Genomic DNA, 14,936 nt, shown 5'->3' on the forward strand with positions numbered 1-14,936 from the left:
TCACAGCCATCTCTTTAAGATCTTATAATGATCTTCAGCCTGGGGCAGGTGGGCTCACAGCCTGCAATCAGTGTCATAGTCTATCAGTTGTGGTTCATCTTTAAGCATTTGTAAACCTTCTGGGCACACCATATTGTAAAGAACACTGGCCCAGGACCAACACATAACAGTTATACACCTGCCTCTGACACCAATCTATAAATATGAATTTTGGAGTCACTCCATCTCCCTGGGCCTCAGTTTCATCATCTGAAAAGTGGACATAATTGGACTGGCTCTGTCCTCCTCACAGAGTTATTCAGACAATTAAATATAAAGCACAGAGAAGGCTTTATTATTGTTGGCAAAGCACAGTGCCTCCTGGAGATAACAGCCCAAGACCACCAAGCCACTCTGACCCAGCACGAGTTGCACTCAGGGAAGAAGAGTGTTGACACTAAAGTCAAGACCGCCTGGAGTGGGCTGTGCACCAGCTGACCGTTCTCATCTTTGTCTACATTATTGGGGCATAGTTCCATTATTACAAGACTATACGGGCAACCCCAAGGATGTCCTGTTTTGGTTTGATCCAAAGATGTTCATGACCTCAACATGGTAGAGAAGTTTCTATAAGAATGTTCCTTTTCTCTAGGGAGAATTGTTGGAAAAAGAGAGGATTGTACATAATTCCCACCAAGTTTGGAATAAGCTTCACACTTCCTTTTCTGAATCAGGTAATTGCTTTATCGAATTGTGTCTATCTCCGCTGGACTGGGACCCCATTTCCCCCTTGTTTACAGCATTGCAAGGGAAATTTCGTTGTCACTGGTGACAGGGCTTACTGAAGGAACTCTTTGCTATTTAAATGAAAGTTGAACTTGCACAGTCCTATTTGTCCAGTAGGTCATGGGCAGTGAGACTCAGAGATCTGGGATCAACCTCTAGTTCTTACCTTTCCTTACTATCGGACTGGTGAGAGCTACTCTATTTTTCTCGTTCTGTTTCTTCACTTACAGGGTGAGGACAGATATTTGAACAAGAGAAACAGAGAGAAACATATGAAAACCTGCTGCAACTACTGATGTGCTATATAATTAAATCATGAGATTCATACTGCCATAATTTTTGTCTGAGATTTACATCCAAAATGCTGCTGGTTCTCTTGTTCCTGGGCTCCATACCTTTGGTCCCAAACTTTATTGAATTGGAATTTACTGACGTTTGTGTCTGGCATCCTTCTGTTTCCCTAGGCAGGAGCCCTGCTTCATGTGTACACAGATGGCTCTGTGCTGCTGACCCATGGAGGGACCGAGATGGGCCAAGGCCTTCATACCAAAATGGTCCAGGTGAGCAGCCCTCTCTAGCACCGTGATGTCTGTTGTTAGGGGAAGTGGTATAAGAAATTGAGCAGTGGGACCTACCAGAGCAGAAGCAGGCCCAGGGTCTGTCCCCAGCCCTGTTGCTTATGTCCGTGTTGCCTCGGGCAAGTCTTTTCCTGCACTTGAACTCAGTTTCCTCAACTGTGCAAAGGAGTTGGCCAGGTGACCTCTGAGGACATTGCTATTACCAACATTCTCAGTGTGTGAGGTGGGCACACTGTGTGTGTAAAGGTTTCCCACATTCCAAAAGACTCCTCGGAGTGGGGTGAGGACAATGAGCTGGATTAGAGTCAGCACATCTGCTTGGCGCATGGAGACTGGCCAGATTGGATCTTGTGAAAAGTGAGTGTTAGTGTAAAAAGGCACTGTCAGTTTATGAATGCTTTTACCCAACCAAACCGCTCCAACAAGTGCTCCTTCAAATTCAGCCAGATGTGAGGACATCCCAGACAATGAGATTAGAGCTTACAAAATTGTTTTCTTGCCTGTAACAGTGAATGTGAATCCTGTCTTGGAGAGAAGGCAGCCAAGCCCCATGATAACCCCTTCCCTAGAGGGCAATGTCTTCTCTTTTCGCAGGTGGCCAGCAGAGCTCTGAAAATCCCCACCTCTAAGATTTATATCAGTGAGACAAGCACTAACACTGTGCCCAACACTTCTCCCACGGCTGCCTCTGTCAGCGCTGACCTCAATGGACAAGCCGTCTACGTAAGGAGCCCGTGGGATCCCGCAGAGCAGAGGGCCAGCCCAGAGCTGTGGGCCTGGAGAGTCTCCCTGGGTGGGAGCTAGAAGGGTTCCTTGCAGGCCTTTGGCTCTGGCCAGGCCTCTGGCTCCCTTATCCAGGAGGATGCTATTTCTCCAAACCTCAAGCTAAAAGAGAGGCCCAAGAATCATAATCACTGCCCTCAAAGCTGGGAAGGATGAGTGCAGGATGGGGAAGTGAGGATGCTGAGGGAAAGCAGAGGCTTCTGGAAATACTCCCTGGTGCTGGAGCTGGCAATAGGACAATGGGCTGAAGCTGAAGTTCGATTATAGAGTCAGGTTGGCCACACTTGCTCCTCTCCCATATGGGGGATGTAATCAAACAAGGAGTTTGAGGGAAGAAGGCACCTCCCTTGGGATCCCTCAAACATTGCACCCTCTGTCAGTCTAAGAATTGGGTCAGGAGGTGCTCTCCAAGCAGGGACTAGTGGTGGCCCTATTGGCCAGGTCCTGTGGATTCTACCCTGGGCCTCGGTCATTCTGGAGTGGGTGGCCAGGCTGTTTGAGTGGCACCCTGGGCACAGCATTGCTTGGAGATGGCCTTGCTGGGGCCCTCGGGTTTTGCCTGGGCTATTGAATGCAGAGGAGTGATGTGTCTGCGGTGCGGGGGGTGTTTACTTTAGGCGGCTTGTCAGACCATCTTGAAAAGGCTGGAACCCTACAAGAAGAAGAATCCCAGTGGCTCCTGGGAAGACTGGGTGAGTCTGAGCGGATCCAAGTCACTTTTGCAGAGGAGAGAGAAATCGACAGCAGGGCCTCCGTTCCGACCCCGAACAAGCAATAGGAGACAATATTCTAGTCAGAACAGCAGAGAGAAGTTGAGGTGGTTTGTGTGATTTTACAGGACGAATAAATGCTCATCCTGGCTGGGTCGCTTTCTCTGTAGCTTTCATCACTGAGGGAGGTCATTTGAGGGAAGGTTTTGATCTTGACAGCCTTGTGGGAATCAGGGTTTTTGCTGCCTGAGCCTGAGAGGATGGGTGCCTGCTGAATGTGCCTCATCAGATTGTACTGACTCACCGGGTCTGCTCCCACACCATCTTTGTCCCAAATGAGCCTGGTTTTCCTCAAATCTCCATCTCTTGAGTGTGGGTCTACTGAGATTCCCTCTGTGAGAGCGTGGGGAGAAAACATCACCCAAGGACTTCTATCATTCCTGTGATTTGGGGAATGACAGAACAAGTACTTAAGATAAGAATAAGCCCAATTCTCTGACTTCTAGATCAGTGGCCTGAATGTCAGAAATCTCAGAGGGAAGCTGCAAGGGAGTCTCTCGCAGGTGGGAGGCTGTGGCTCCTCCAGTAGGGGGAAATATCAATGGCAGCTCTGCATCCTTCCCCAGTATTGGAGTGGTAGAACTGGGCAGAAGACTAGCACATCAAATGTGACCCCACGTAAACCAGCTCAGTACAAATCTTCCTCAATAGATTTAAAGAAAACATGCCATTTTTCTCAGACTCACTCATCTTACTATGCCTTCTTTGACCTCTCCATACCACGTGTACCAAGCACATGAATGTAGCTTGACTTTGGTAGTTGGGTGAAAGCTTAGTGGCAGGTCAGGGTTCCTGAAAACCCCACTTCTCCTGCCTGATGGCCATCTCCTCTCCTCAGGTCACAGCTGCCTACACGGACACAGTGAGCTTGTCTGCCACTGGGTTTTATAGGTAAGTATGGTGCTGTCCTTGCCCAGCTCATAGTGCGATGTCATCTTAACCTCACTGGTCCTCTCCAGCACCAAATCCTGCCAGGCTGTGGTCAGGAGAGAGCAGCTCCACTGAAACTCTTATCTCTTCAATAGACTTCCACTAATTTCAGTCTAAAGATGCTCTAAAATATGTGGAATAGCCACGCTGTGTGCCAAGGGGTAAAAGTACCAGCTGTGTGTCAGAAGACCTGACTTGTAGTTCTGATCTCAGGCTGCACCATTTTGCCTGAGGAAGTCAGTGGTCCTGCTGAACCTGTTCCCCTGTTTCCTTACGGATGACATTTTAGGGCCAGTCACCTAACCATTCCTCCCTCAGTGTTCTGCAGAAACCAGGGTGTGTAGTGTTATGAGTTAGGTATTGCTGTTAGCTACGCGTGCTTCTTTGTACTGTGTGTGGGATTTTTTTATAGAATGAGAGGAGGATTTAGCACATGGTCTTGTTACAAAATGCAGAGTACAGTGGAACCTTATTAATACAGGGAGATTTTCAAGAGACCGTATGTCTTCTGCAACTTTAAATTTAGTAGCAGCATAAATAGCTAGAGACCCTGCCCAACTGACTTAGCAGCTGTAAAAAGATATGATCATATATACTGTCAGTCATCATGTTTTAGCCATCTCTGGGAATTTTAACTAGGACCTTTTCTTTCACAGATATTTGGAATATTTTCTTTCAATATATTTGGAAAATAATTCAATGTTTCTTTAAAATATCTTGTCTGAATGTATGACTATATAGATGCATAAATATATATATGTGTAAACATTTCTTTATATGAAACATTTTCATGTGTATATGAGTATATATGAGAGCATATATATGTTAGGCACATATATGTTTATACACATATAAGGCATAGATATGTATAAACATATATACACAAAAAACATTTATATGCCCTATATATGAACATATATATGGCTAATACATGTGTATAGATATTACACTGAATATATATGCCTTATGCATACATGTATATAGGCATATACATGTATATAGTCATATACATGTATGCATAAGGCATATATATGTATAAACATATATTCACACACAAAACATTTCTATGCCATGTATATGAACATATATATGGCTAATATATGTGTATAGATATTACACTGAATATATATGTATTATACATATACGTATGAGGCATATATATGTATTATACATATATGTATGAGACATATGTATGTATAAACATATATACACAAAAAACATTTCTATGCCATATATATGAACTATATATGGTTCATATATATGTGTATAGATATTACATTGAATATATATGTATAAAGCATATAAAAGTATTATACATATATATGTATAAGGCATATATATGTATAAACATGTATATATATGTGTGGTGAATAAATGTTTTGCCAATACTTTCTAGGTAATTAATATCTGACCTACACATACATAAACTCATTTTCTCATAAATTCCTATTACTTTTCTGGAGTTCATGAAACTAAGGTTTTATAAAGGTGAAACCAGATGAGCATGGTGAAAGTTGGAAAAACAGAGGTCAAACGAATTGGTGGTGTTTTTTTCTGGGAGTTGGTGGTGTTTTTTTCTGGGAGAAGCCTTTTCCCTCAGCCCCATATGGGTTTTGTTTTTGTGAAGATGTGGTCATATCAGCTCACGTTATCCCTGTGTAGTGTATAGAATAACAGAGTCAGTGTACTGTAAACTCGAGGTGTGTGAATACACATGCGCAAACGCATAGATATACACATATATTTATATGACTCAGGCAAAAGTGGAATTGTATAAGGTACTCCAGATTGAAAATTTTAAAAATGTATAAGGAAGCATTTGTTTCTATTAGTGTCATTTCCCTCAAATCATTTGTTGAACTTTCAAAGGGACCAGCAGGTGGGGAGTGGCTGCTTAAAGATGCACCCAGGTTAGCATGAGATACTGATCTTACTAACTTTCATCTTGAGAAGGTAAGCAGGTGAACTTGTGTGAACAGTCTAAGAGCCACCACAGGCAGAACTTTCTGTCCTGAAGACCTTGGATTTTAATTCAGTGCATCCTTTGGCGTGTGACTTTCACATCTTTCGTGAGCCCAGACGGATCTGTTACCTCTGTTTCTACTGTGTAGGAGCCAGCATGGTACCAAACACTGCTAGGCTGTACAGAAAGAGTACAGAAGGGTTACTGGCAAACTAGAGGAGAGCCCAGAGACAAAATGTTCTGGAATACCTGGGTTTCATTAACAGGTTCAAACTGTTCAAAACACATAGACTTTTTTGGAGAACAGCTGAATGCAAAAACTTGTGGGGTTGAAAGATGTTGTGCGTCAAGCTGTGCATGCATAGGGAAGGGGGTGTGTTCATGATAATACACGCGCAGTATCTTCTCTTTCCTTTCCCAGAACACCCAATCTGGGCTACAGCTTTGAGACTAACTCAGGGAACCCTTTCCACTACTTCAGCTATGGGGTGGCTTGCTCTGAAGTAGAAATTGACTGCTTAACAGGAGATCATAAGGTAAGAAGTTGCAAAACTTTAGTACTTAGTGGGAAAGAAAGAGAAACAACTGAGTGGTAATACCAAAAGTTGATAGAGACAAACTTTCTGGTTGGAAAAATAATGCCTTACATTAAGGATAGGCAAACATCCTATGAAGAGCCACAGAATAAGTATTTTAGGCTTTGTGGGCCATGCAGTCTCTGCCTGAGCTACTGAACTCTACCATTGAAGTGTGATAGCAGTCACAGACAGCTTGTAAACCGGTAAGTGTGACTCTGTTCCAATAAAATATGATTTATAGACACTGAAATTTGAATTTGAATTGAATCTCATACAATTTTTACTTGTCACAAAGTATTCTTCTTTTTATTTTTTCCAGCTATTTAATAATGTAATTATTATTACAACAGACCCCACAAAAACAGGGGCGAGTTGGATTCAGCCCATGAAACGTAGTATATTGACTCTTTTGTACATGATCTACCCAGACTCAGATTCAAAGCCCCAGGCTGGGACCCTATCTGACTACTCACGTATGAATGTGTGTTATTTCCAGTTACTGAGAGATCATTGCTGCTCTCCATCCCCTACTCCTACAAACTCAGACTCCAGCAGTGATGGTGGCAGCAGAGATTTGGTGGGAATATTAACACTTCTGCCTGAGTACACCCAGGGCTTTCTGCTTGGGAACATACCCTTTGGTTGGCATTTGTAGTCTGAGGGTCACCAGGAGTCATCTATCATATTCCAAACATCTTTTTCTTCTCTAACTGCTTGTAATTTTGCTGTCTCCTCTAGAACCTCCGCACAGATATTGTCATGGATGTTGGCTCCAGTCTAAACCCTGCCATTGATATTGGACAGGTGAGGCTTGGGAGACCAGGATGGTGACAGACTTGGCCACCGATGTGCTCCACTCCCCTCCTGGGGCCACCAGTCACAGCATGTTGTCCAAGGTTGTCTTCAAACAGGCTGAAACATGGAACCTAGGGAGTTCTCCACAAAGTAGAATTTAGATTGGTGATAGCCCAACCAACTCTCAAGACAGAAAGCAAATTAATATAGATTAACTTGCTCACAACTCAAAGAACAAGATGAGGAATGGGGAACATGGCGTGCACATGTGGACATGCACACACACCCAATTTGAGTGCAAGCACAGTGTAGAATGGAGATTGAGTTTGGGATCAATGCCCAGACAGCGGGTCTGAGGTCAGAGGAGTTTTCTGTCTTCTCATTCCTCCTCCACCCAGAACAGCTTTTGTACCCCAGGAAGCAGATGCTGCCAAACATGGAGTGGTGGAAGGCCCCTGGGAGCAAAACACAAAGGCTTAAGCAGAAGTAGTAAAGGGAGGTCCCAGAGAAAATCGCTTTAGGAGAATATGGGATTACTGAGAAGAATAGGTGATATAGGGCTGGAACCTGTGGCTCACACCTGTAATCCCAGCACTTTGGGAGGCCAAGGCAGGCAGGTCACCTGAGGTCAGGAGTTCGAGACCAGCTTGGACAACATGGCAAAACTCCATCTCTACTTAAAAATACAAAAATTAGCTGGGTGTGGTGGCATGCACCTATAATCCGAGCTACTCAGGAGGCTGAGATAGGAGAATCCCTTGAACCTGGGAGGCGGAGGTTGCAGTGAGCCGATATCACACCACTGCACTCCAGCCTGGGCGATAGAGCAGAACTCAGTCTCAAAAAAATAAAATAAAATAAAGAATAGGTGAAATAGGAGAAAACAGAAGAGGAATCAAGAATTCAAGACTGAGCATCTGGTAGAAAATACAAATTGTACTTCTCAAAAATGGACAACTACTGAGTATATGAAAATCTGGCCATTAGTCAATCTGTTCATTAATTCATTGAACAACCATTTATGGTCCCCTACTGTGGCCAGGCACCAAGCCAGGCACTGTAGACCCAAAGGTGATTGCCAGCCGGTTTCTTTTCTGAATGCTCATTGAGGTACGGTAGTGCCCCATGTCACGCTTCTGAGCAAGGGGCTGAGAGAGCAGATGTGTGGGCCTGTCTAGCATGGCAGTTACCCTAGGAGAGACCTGTAAGCTGAACTGCAGTGAGGGCACTTTCTCCCAGAGAAAATGGTAGGGTGGGCATTCACAAAGGCTGGAGGTAAGTCTCAGAGAATCTACTTTGAATAAATCCTCCTGTGAGCTTGCTTCTCAGCTTTGGCTCACCATTTCCCCAGCAGCAACATGGAAGGAACATCTCCATCTGCACTGCGGCAGGTGTTAATGGGAAACACGCCCACCGGCATGACCTTCCTAGAATCACTGACCTTCCGTGTTAATGTTTTTGCTCTGTCTGAGCCAAAGCCTGGCAGAAGTCCAGATAGGTTATCCCAGGGCTGGGGCAGGAGCCAGGTAAGCAATAGAGGGTTGTTTTAGCTACATTCCAGGCCGCACTGCAGGTGGGGCTTTGTGTCCATTGTGGCAAATGGTCTCTGTCCTCAGGGAAGAGGGAGGCAAGCTAACTGTGCTCTCCATCCATCCTGTAGGTGGAAGGGGCATTTGTCCAGGGCCTTGGCCTTTTCACCCTAGAGGAGCTACACTACTCCCCCGAGGGGAGCCTGCACACCCGCGGCCCTAGCACTTACAAGATCCCGGCATTTGGCAGCATCCCCATTGAGTTCAGGGTGTCCCTGCTCCGAGACTGCCCCAACAAGAAGGCCATCTATGCATCAAAGGTACCATTGCTCTGGCTCTGGCTCTGTGCCCACGCCCAGAAATTTTGCTCCAATGGGGGTGTCTTAGGGCCCTGGAACCTGCATTTTCAGCCAGTATCTTTAGTGATTCTGATATAGGTGGTCTCTGATCTGTACTTTGGGGGGAGAAAAACCAACCTATGCTAGAAAGTGTTTTAATTCTTGTTTGTTCTTATGCCCATAATTCCTGCAAATGCTGTAATATGACTATGGTGCCTGTAAATGTTGGCTGCAGAGTTGCAGGTCCTCGGCTAGTGACTGAGGAAAAGGTTAAAACTCACGTCAGATTTTGTGGTCTGTAAAATACAATTACTGAGTATAACTTTAAATGGTACATTATATTTGCATGATGTCGTCAGAGAAAATTACACAATGAGTGTTCAAAGAAATATGTCCATGAGGTCTGGTCATGTACTAGCTTGACTGTTCTTAGCCCCTGATCAGTTTTGACTGTGCCTTCCCGCTGTATTTGGTGTGGCCCCCATCAGTGCTTTCCTGGCGTCACCAGCCCTCCTCGTGCAGAGTTTGCTGCCTGGCCTCCTAGGTCCACTTGATGGTGTGGAGGCGGGACCACCTGCCTGAGCCCCTGCCCTGTGCCCTGTCTGTGTTCAGGCTGTTGGAGAGCCACCCCTCTTCCTGGCTGCTTCTATCTTCTTTGCCATCAAAGATGCCATCCGTGCAGCTCGAGCTCAGCACACAGGTAATAACGTGAAGGAACTCTTCCGGCTAGACAGCCCTGCCACCCCGGAGAAGATCCGCAACGCCTGCGTGGACAGGTTCACCACCCTGGTATGATGCCCTTCAAGCGTCCACTCAGTCCAGGGGAGGCCAGGGATAGGCTGGCAAACTGCAGGGAACGTTCTGCACAGAGGAGAGGTATTGGGCTCTCAACCAGGCAGCCTTGCATCAATGGCCACCCTTCATTGTGTGCGGTATGCAGCACACACACTCGAACTTGCAAGAGAAGAACGAGAAACCTCCTTAAAGCTGTAGCTTGTAGCTGGGCCTCTTTAGAGATGGGAGGAATGTGTGGTGCACAGTCATAACTCACAGATTTTATTATTTTCCATCTAGACAAGGGTGATGGATGAAACTCCAGAGAGCCTAATCTTTAGTATCAGTCAGTCGCCAGCATTTTTGCTTTAATTTATGTTAAGGACTCTGTATGAATATTGGGGGGATAGAGGGAAAAAGAGGAAATAATTAATTAGATCAACCATATTTGTCCTGTGATTATCATGTACCATTCTGATACTGGGGACGCATAGGTGTCCTTGAAGACTTTGCAACCTTGGGAAACCAGATGATTCCATTATAGTGTGATTGATTACTGCCTTGAAGGTGTATGTGGCAGGAAGTAGTAGAAGAATTCCGTAGTCATTGGAATCACTTTAACAAGCACCTATGTGATACTTGTCGTTGGCAATGCCTAACAAAAGAAGACTTTGCTAGGATGGCTGCTTCCACCGTAAGGATCTCAGAACCAGCCCAGCCTCTGAATGGTGCTGGAGTGGGCTCTGCACTGGAGTGGCTTTAATTGCCTTCGCAACTGCAACCTGTGTGGAGTTAGCAGGACTGGGTTGTTCCTGATACTCAGGTTGGGCTTTCTCTTTTTAAAATTCAATAAGCCTTTTGGATTTAGAGGTCAAGTGGGTACACGTGGTCCCAAGTGGGGAGGGCACAGGAGAGCCCCAGGGGCAGACAAATCTGCCATCCCCAGACCTCAACACAGCGGGTGAAGGAGGCATGTGGGTCCCCATTCAGGTCTTCCTTGGGTCTACCAAGAGCTTTAGCTATGGAGTGAGAACTACACAGACCGTGTGGCACACCCAGGCAGTGAAGATGCCCACAGCTGTGCAGCAACCTACCCACAGCCCAGAACCTTCCCACTATGGTTCCCAATGCTGACAATCACCCAAACCCATTTCCCTGAGAGGAGTGGGCTGCCAATAAGCTCCCACAGGTTGCAAGGTGAGCTCTTTGCAAACAGTCTGATGCAGAACTCAGTCATTTTAGTAAGCTCTCCATGGCCCCAGACCTGAAACAAAGATTCGTTTCTATGTTACAACATACCAGCCGTTTAAAAATTCTTGCCATGGATTTGGGTGAGCAGCTGATTCTATGAACTTTTTAAGGACCGTGAGTTTCAAAAGTGATCGCATCTGTATTGTTTATCACCATATCTCCAAAGCCTAATAGAATGCCTGCCACATGGAAAGTACTCAATGAAAATAAATGAATGGCTTAGGAAATTAAGGAGTCCTGCCCTGGGGCATTCTCGACAGCTGGGCCTGCCGAGTGGTGCTTGGCCTTGGAATGGTGGTTGGCAGTGGTGGGAGGTGAGGTATGCAAGAGGGTGGGAGGAGCATGATCAGCAGACCCTGGCAATGAGAACACTATCATTCCTTCCTAGTGTGTCACTGGTGTACCAGAAAACTGCAAACCCTGGTCTGTGAGGGTCTGAAGAGAGAGTCCTCAGCAGAGTCTTCCTGTGCTGCATTTGGGCTTCCATGGAGCAGGAGGAACATACCACAGAACATGGATCTATTAAAGTCACAGAAGGACAGTGACTAATTCTGTGACTTTTCATCCTAATTCATCAGGATGGCATTTGGAAGACAAGTGAATGCATTGGGAGATTTTGATTAAAATGTAATTTATAAACAGAATGATAAGCAAATTCAAAACTGTTAGGCCTATATGGTGAATATGCAATTAGGGTCATTTTCTGTCTGTTCTAATCATGTATTTGGAATAGGGTCAGGAAGGGTTTGTGCTATTCCCCACTTACTGGACAGCCTGTATAACCTCAAGTTCTGATGGTGTCTGTCCTTCAAAAGGGACTCCCACAAACCTCTAGAAGCTTAAACCAAAGTTACTTTAAATTGTGTGCCTTCCTCTGAAAGCCTTGCCTTCAAACCAATGAACAGCAAAGCATAACCTTGAATCTATACTCAAATTTTGCAGTGAGGCAGTGGGGTAAGATTAAATCCTCTAACCATCTTTGAATCATTGGAAAGAATAAAGAATGAAACAAATTCAAGGTTAATTGAATCTAATTTTGTTAAGCTGCATAAAGCAAGATTACTCTATAACACAAAAATCCAACCAACTCAATTATTGAGCACCTACAATGTTCTAGATTTCTTTCCCTTCCTCTTTGAGTATTTACAAAAAAGGATTATGTTTAATCTTTACATTTGAAGCCAAAGTAATTTCCACCTAGAAATGATGCTAGCAGGCCTGGCATGGTGGCTCACGCCTGTAAATCCCAGCACTTTGGGAGGCTGAGGCAGGAGAATTGCTTGAGCCCAGCAGTTTGAGACCAGCCTGGGCAACATAGAGAGCTCCTGTCGTCTGGATAGTGCATGCCTGTAGTCTCAACTACTAGAAAGGCTGAGGTGGAGAGATCATTTGAGTTCAGGAGGTTGAGACTGCAGTGAGCTGTGACTGCACCCTTGCACTCCTGCCTGAGCTACTGAGCAAGATCTTGTCTCTGAAGAAAAAAAAAAGAAATAAAAATGCTGCTGTCAAAATCAAGCTCAACCAGAGGTAGAAGAGCCAAGAAGCCTGAGTTCTCATCCCAGCTCTGTCTCTTCTGTCTCTAGCTTTGTGATCTTGGACTGTCATTTCCCCTTCCTGTGATCCATTTTACTGCAGTAAAGGTTGTCTCCTGTCTTCTGCTTTAAAAGTCTATAAATATATGACCTGACAACTCCAGTTACGTAAGGGATCTGCAGCTATCTAAGGCTTGGTTTTCTTACTGTCATATGATACCTGGGCCTGATGAACTCTGCCTAGATCCCCTCAAGTTTCTGCGGTTGGTAAAGAGAACAAGGGAAGAACAAACATCCCTTTTATTGCTCCAAGAGGTGATTTAATCCCTACATGGTGCTGAGTGGACAGTGTGTCACTGTCGCATGCCTTCACTCTATAAATCCAACCTTCTGCCAGACAGAATCTGTGGTTCTGTCCATGGAGGGAGGATAATGGAAATGATATGGTTGGACTGGTGCTTGATGTCACTAATAAATGAAACTGTCAGCTTGTTGGCGTGTGAAAAATGCTTATTAATTATCATCACACCAAATCCTAGTATCTTCAGTATCTTGGCCAGCCTTCATTTCTTGAAAAGACACACACACACACGCACACATACTTTCTTACAAAATTCCCTTCTCCAGAGTATCCTAGATATGCTGGCTGTTTTACAGCATGGTCAAGGTAGAAGAGCTTTAAAAACTAAACGAGTATTTACACTGAGATCCAGGTCCATTTCAGATGATTTTCTGGGGTGTTCTGGGGCAGGGCCTGAGACCTGTCACTTGTTATTAGTGAAGCTCTTGGGGCAAAGCAGTGACACAGAATTCCCTTCTGTGCTCAGGTACCAAGGTGAGAGTAAACTGGTCATGAAAATCCAACAAGCAAGTGCTCTGTCAATTAGAAATCACTGTGCTATTCAGTGGCATCGTCCACCTCAGACACTGCCTTGCCCTGTTGTCTTAAAGTGCCTCGAGCCCATGCAGTGAGATGCCTAGGTCTTTTTGGGGTTGCACAAGGAATGCAGTCTACACTGCCTGCAGTATGGCCTGAAGCCTGCAGAGGGCAGTAGAAGATTGAACAAGGGGCAATAGTGTCCAGATGGCCCAGCTGCGTTGCATCTGTTAACCACTAGGTACTGACTTAGGATCTCTGCGTAGACCAGATGTCCTTGGAGGCTTCCCCAAGAGCTGGAATCACAGCTGACTTAGGGTTTTAGATTGACAAAAGTCTCAAAGGAGCTCACCAAAGACATGGGTCAGCCATGGGAGTCTGAGCTCCAGATGAATGGCTAGCAAGGGGAAGGCAATTCTTATTTTCAGAGTATCTGCAACTTGCCAGGTGACAAGGTGAATGCTTCACCTATAGGGTCTCATTTAATTCCTCCCAGTGGCTTTATGAGGTAGGTCCTTTAACCCCTGTGACCACGTGAAGGAGAAGCCCTACCCCTGGTCATGGTGAGGGCTTACTCAGAGACATATACTCCTAAGTGCCCACCACAACCAGCTGGCAGCTCCCTTATAGGCCAGGAAACCTGGCATGTACCGGGAGTCACCTGCCTGTCAGAGTGGACAGTTGCTAGCCAGGCTCATGGAGGTGGGCGGAGGCACCAGAATGCCCACCGTTTCATTTATAGGCAGGGTGAGGATTCTCCTGCTGGCATGGCCAAGCCACTGAGCTGTCATCAGGGCAGCTGATGAGACTCCCCTACTCCAGAGCTAGGTGGCTGGGAGGCCGGGACGGGAGGGCAGGACGGAGGTTGTAGGAGGAACTCTGGGCAAGGGATAAGGACAGAAATAGTCTTAGCTGATTGATTTATGACTGAGAACATCCCCGAGCCCATGATATTTTTGTCTTTTGCGGAGGGGGAGCCTGGAAAGCTGTCCATTCGCTGCCTATTTTGGATCGTGGGACAAGACGATTCCTGACAGGCAGCTTCCTTCAACTGGTGAAGCATGAGGTCACCCTGGTGCCCCCCAGGCCCAGGAGCCTGCCCTTTTGTTTTGTCTCTATCCTGAAGTGGGGGAGTATGTGTTCCTAAGGCAGGAGACAGATCCTGTGACAATCTTGTCACCTGAAACAAATCAACCCATTGATGGAAGTGGAAATGTCAGGCACTGCCCAAAGGGATTCTGGCGTCATCTCTGTCCTTGAACTGCCCTGCTCTGGCTTGCACAACCCCCAGGCCAACTCAGCATCCCAGAGCTGAAAAGACCATCAAGCTCAATCTCTGTATTTTAGAGAGGAGAAACATCAGCCCACAAGAGAAAGTGACTTGCTCAGGGTCCTATGGCCCTGTGGTGGCACAGTCAGACTGACAGCAAGGCTGCCTGGTTTCTGGTCCAGGCTTTTTTTTTTTTGAGACGG

The 14,936-nt window shown here is 45.6% G+C and overlaps 1 protein-coding gene across 3 annotated transcripts in view; it reads left to right on the plus strand.

Annotated features, from left to right (window-relative positions):
• Window positions 1-13,077, plus strand: part of XDH (xanthine dehydrogenase) — a 76,929-nt gene extending 63,852 nt beyond the window's left edge. For 2 of the 3 annotated variants that reach the window (XM_005576183.5, XM_005576184.5), the window contains exons 27-36: window positions 632-713; window positions 1,230-1,325; window positions 1,938-2,066; window positions 2,744-2,818; window positions 3,735-3,787; window positions 6,211-6,325; window positions 7,106-7,171; window positions 8,823-9,011; window positions 9,642-9,818; window positions 11,443-13,077. In XM_005576183.5, coding sequence (XP_005576240.3) covers window positions 632-713; window positions 1,230-1,325; window positions 1,938-2,066; window positions 2,744-2,818; window positions 3,735-3,787; window positions 6,211-6,325; window positions 7,106-7,171; window positions 8,823-9,011; window positions 9,642-9,818; window positions 11,443-11,493 — 1,033 coding nt within the window. In that variant the 3' untranslated portion in view covers window positions 11,494-13,077. Of the gene's footprint in view, window positions 1-631; window positions 714-1,229; window positions 1,326-1,937; window positions 2,067-2,743; window positions 2,819-3,734; window positions 3,788-6,210; window positions 6,326-7,105; window positions 7,172-8,822; window positions 9,012-9,641; window positions 9,819-11,442 lie in introns of those variants that run through there. The other variant, XR_012422511.1, reaches the window with a different exon arrangement.
• Window positions 13,078-14,936: the final 1,859 nt, after the last annotated feature.

This window comes from Macaca fascicularis, chromosome 13, assembly GCF_037993035.2.
Source record: "Macaca fascicularis isolate 582-1 chromosome 13, T2T-MFA8v1.1".
NCBI classification, from domain to species: Eukaryota; Metazoa; Chordata; class Mammalia; order Primates; family Cercopithecidae; genus Macaca; species Macaca fascicularis.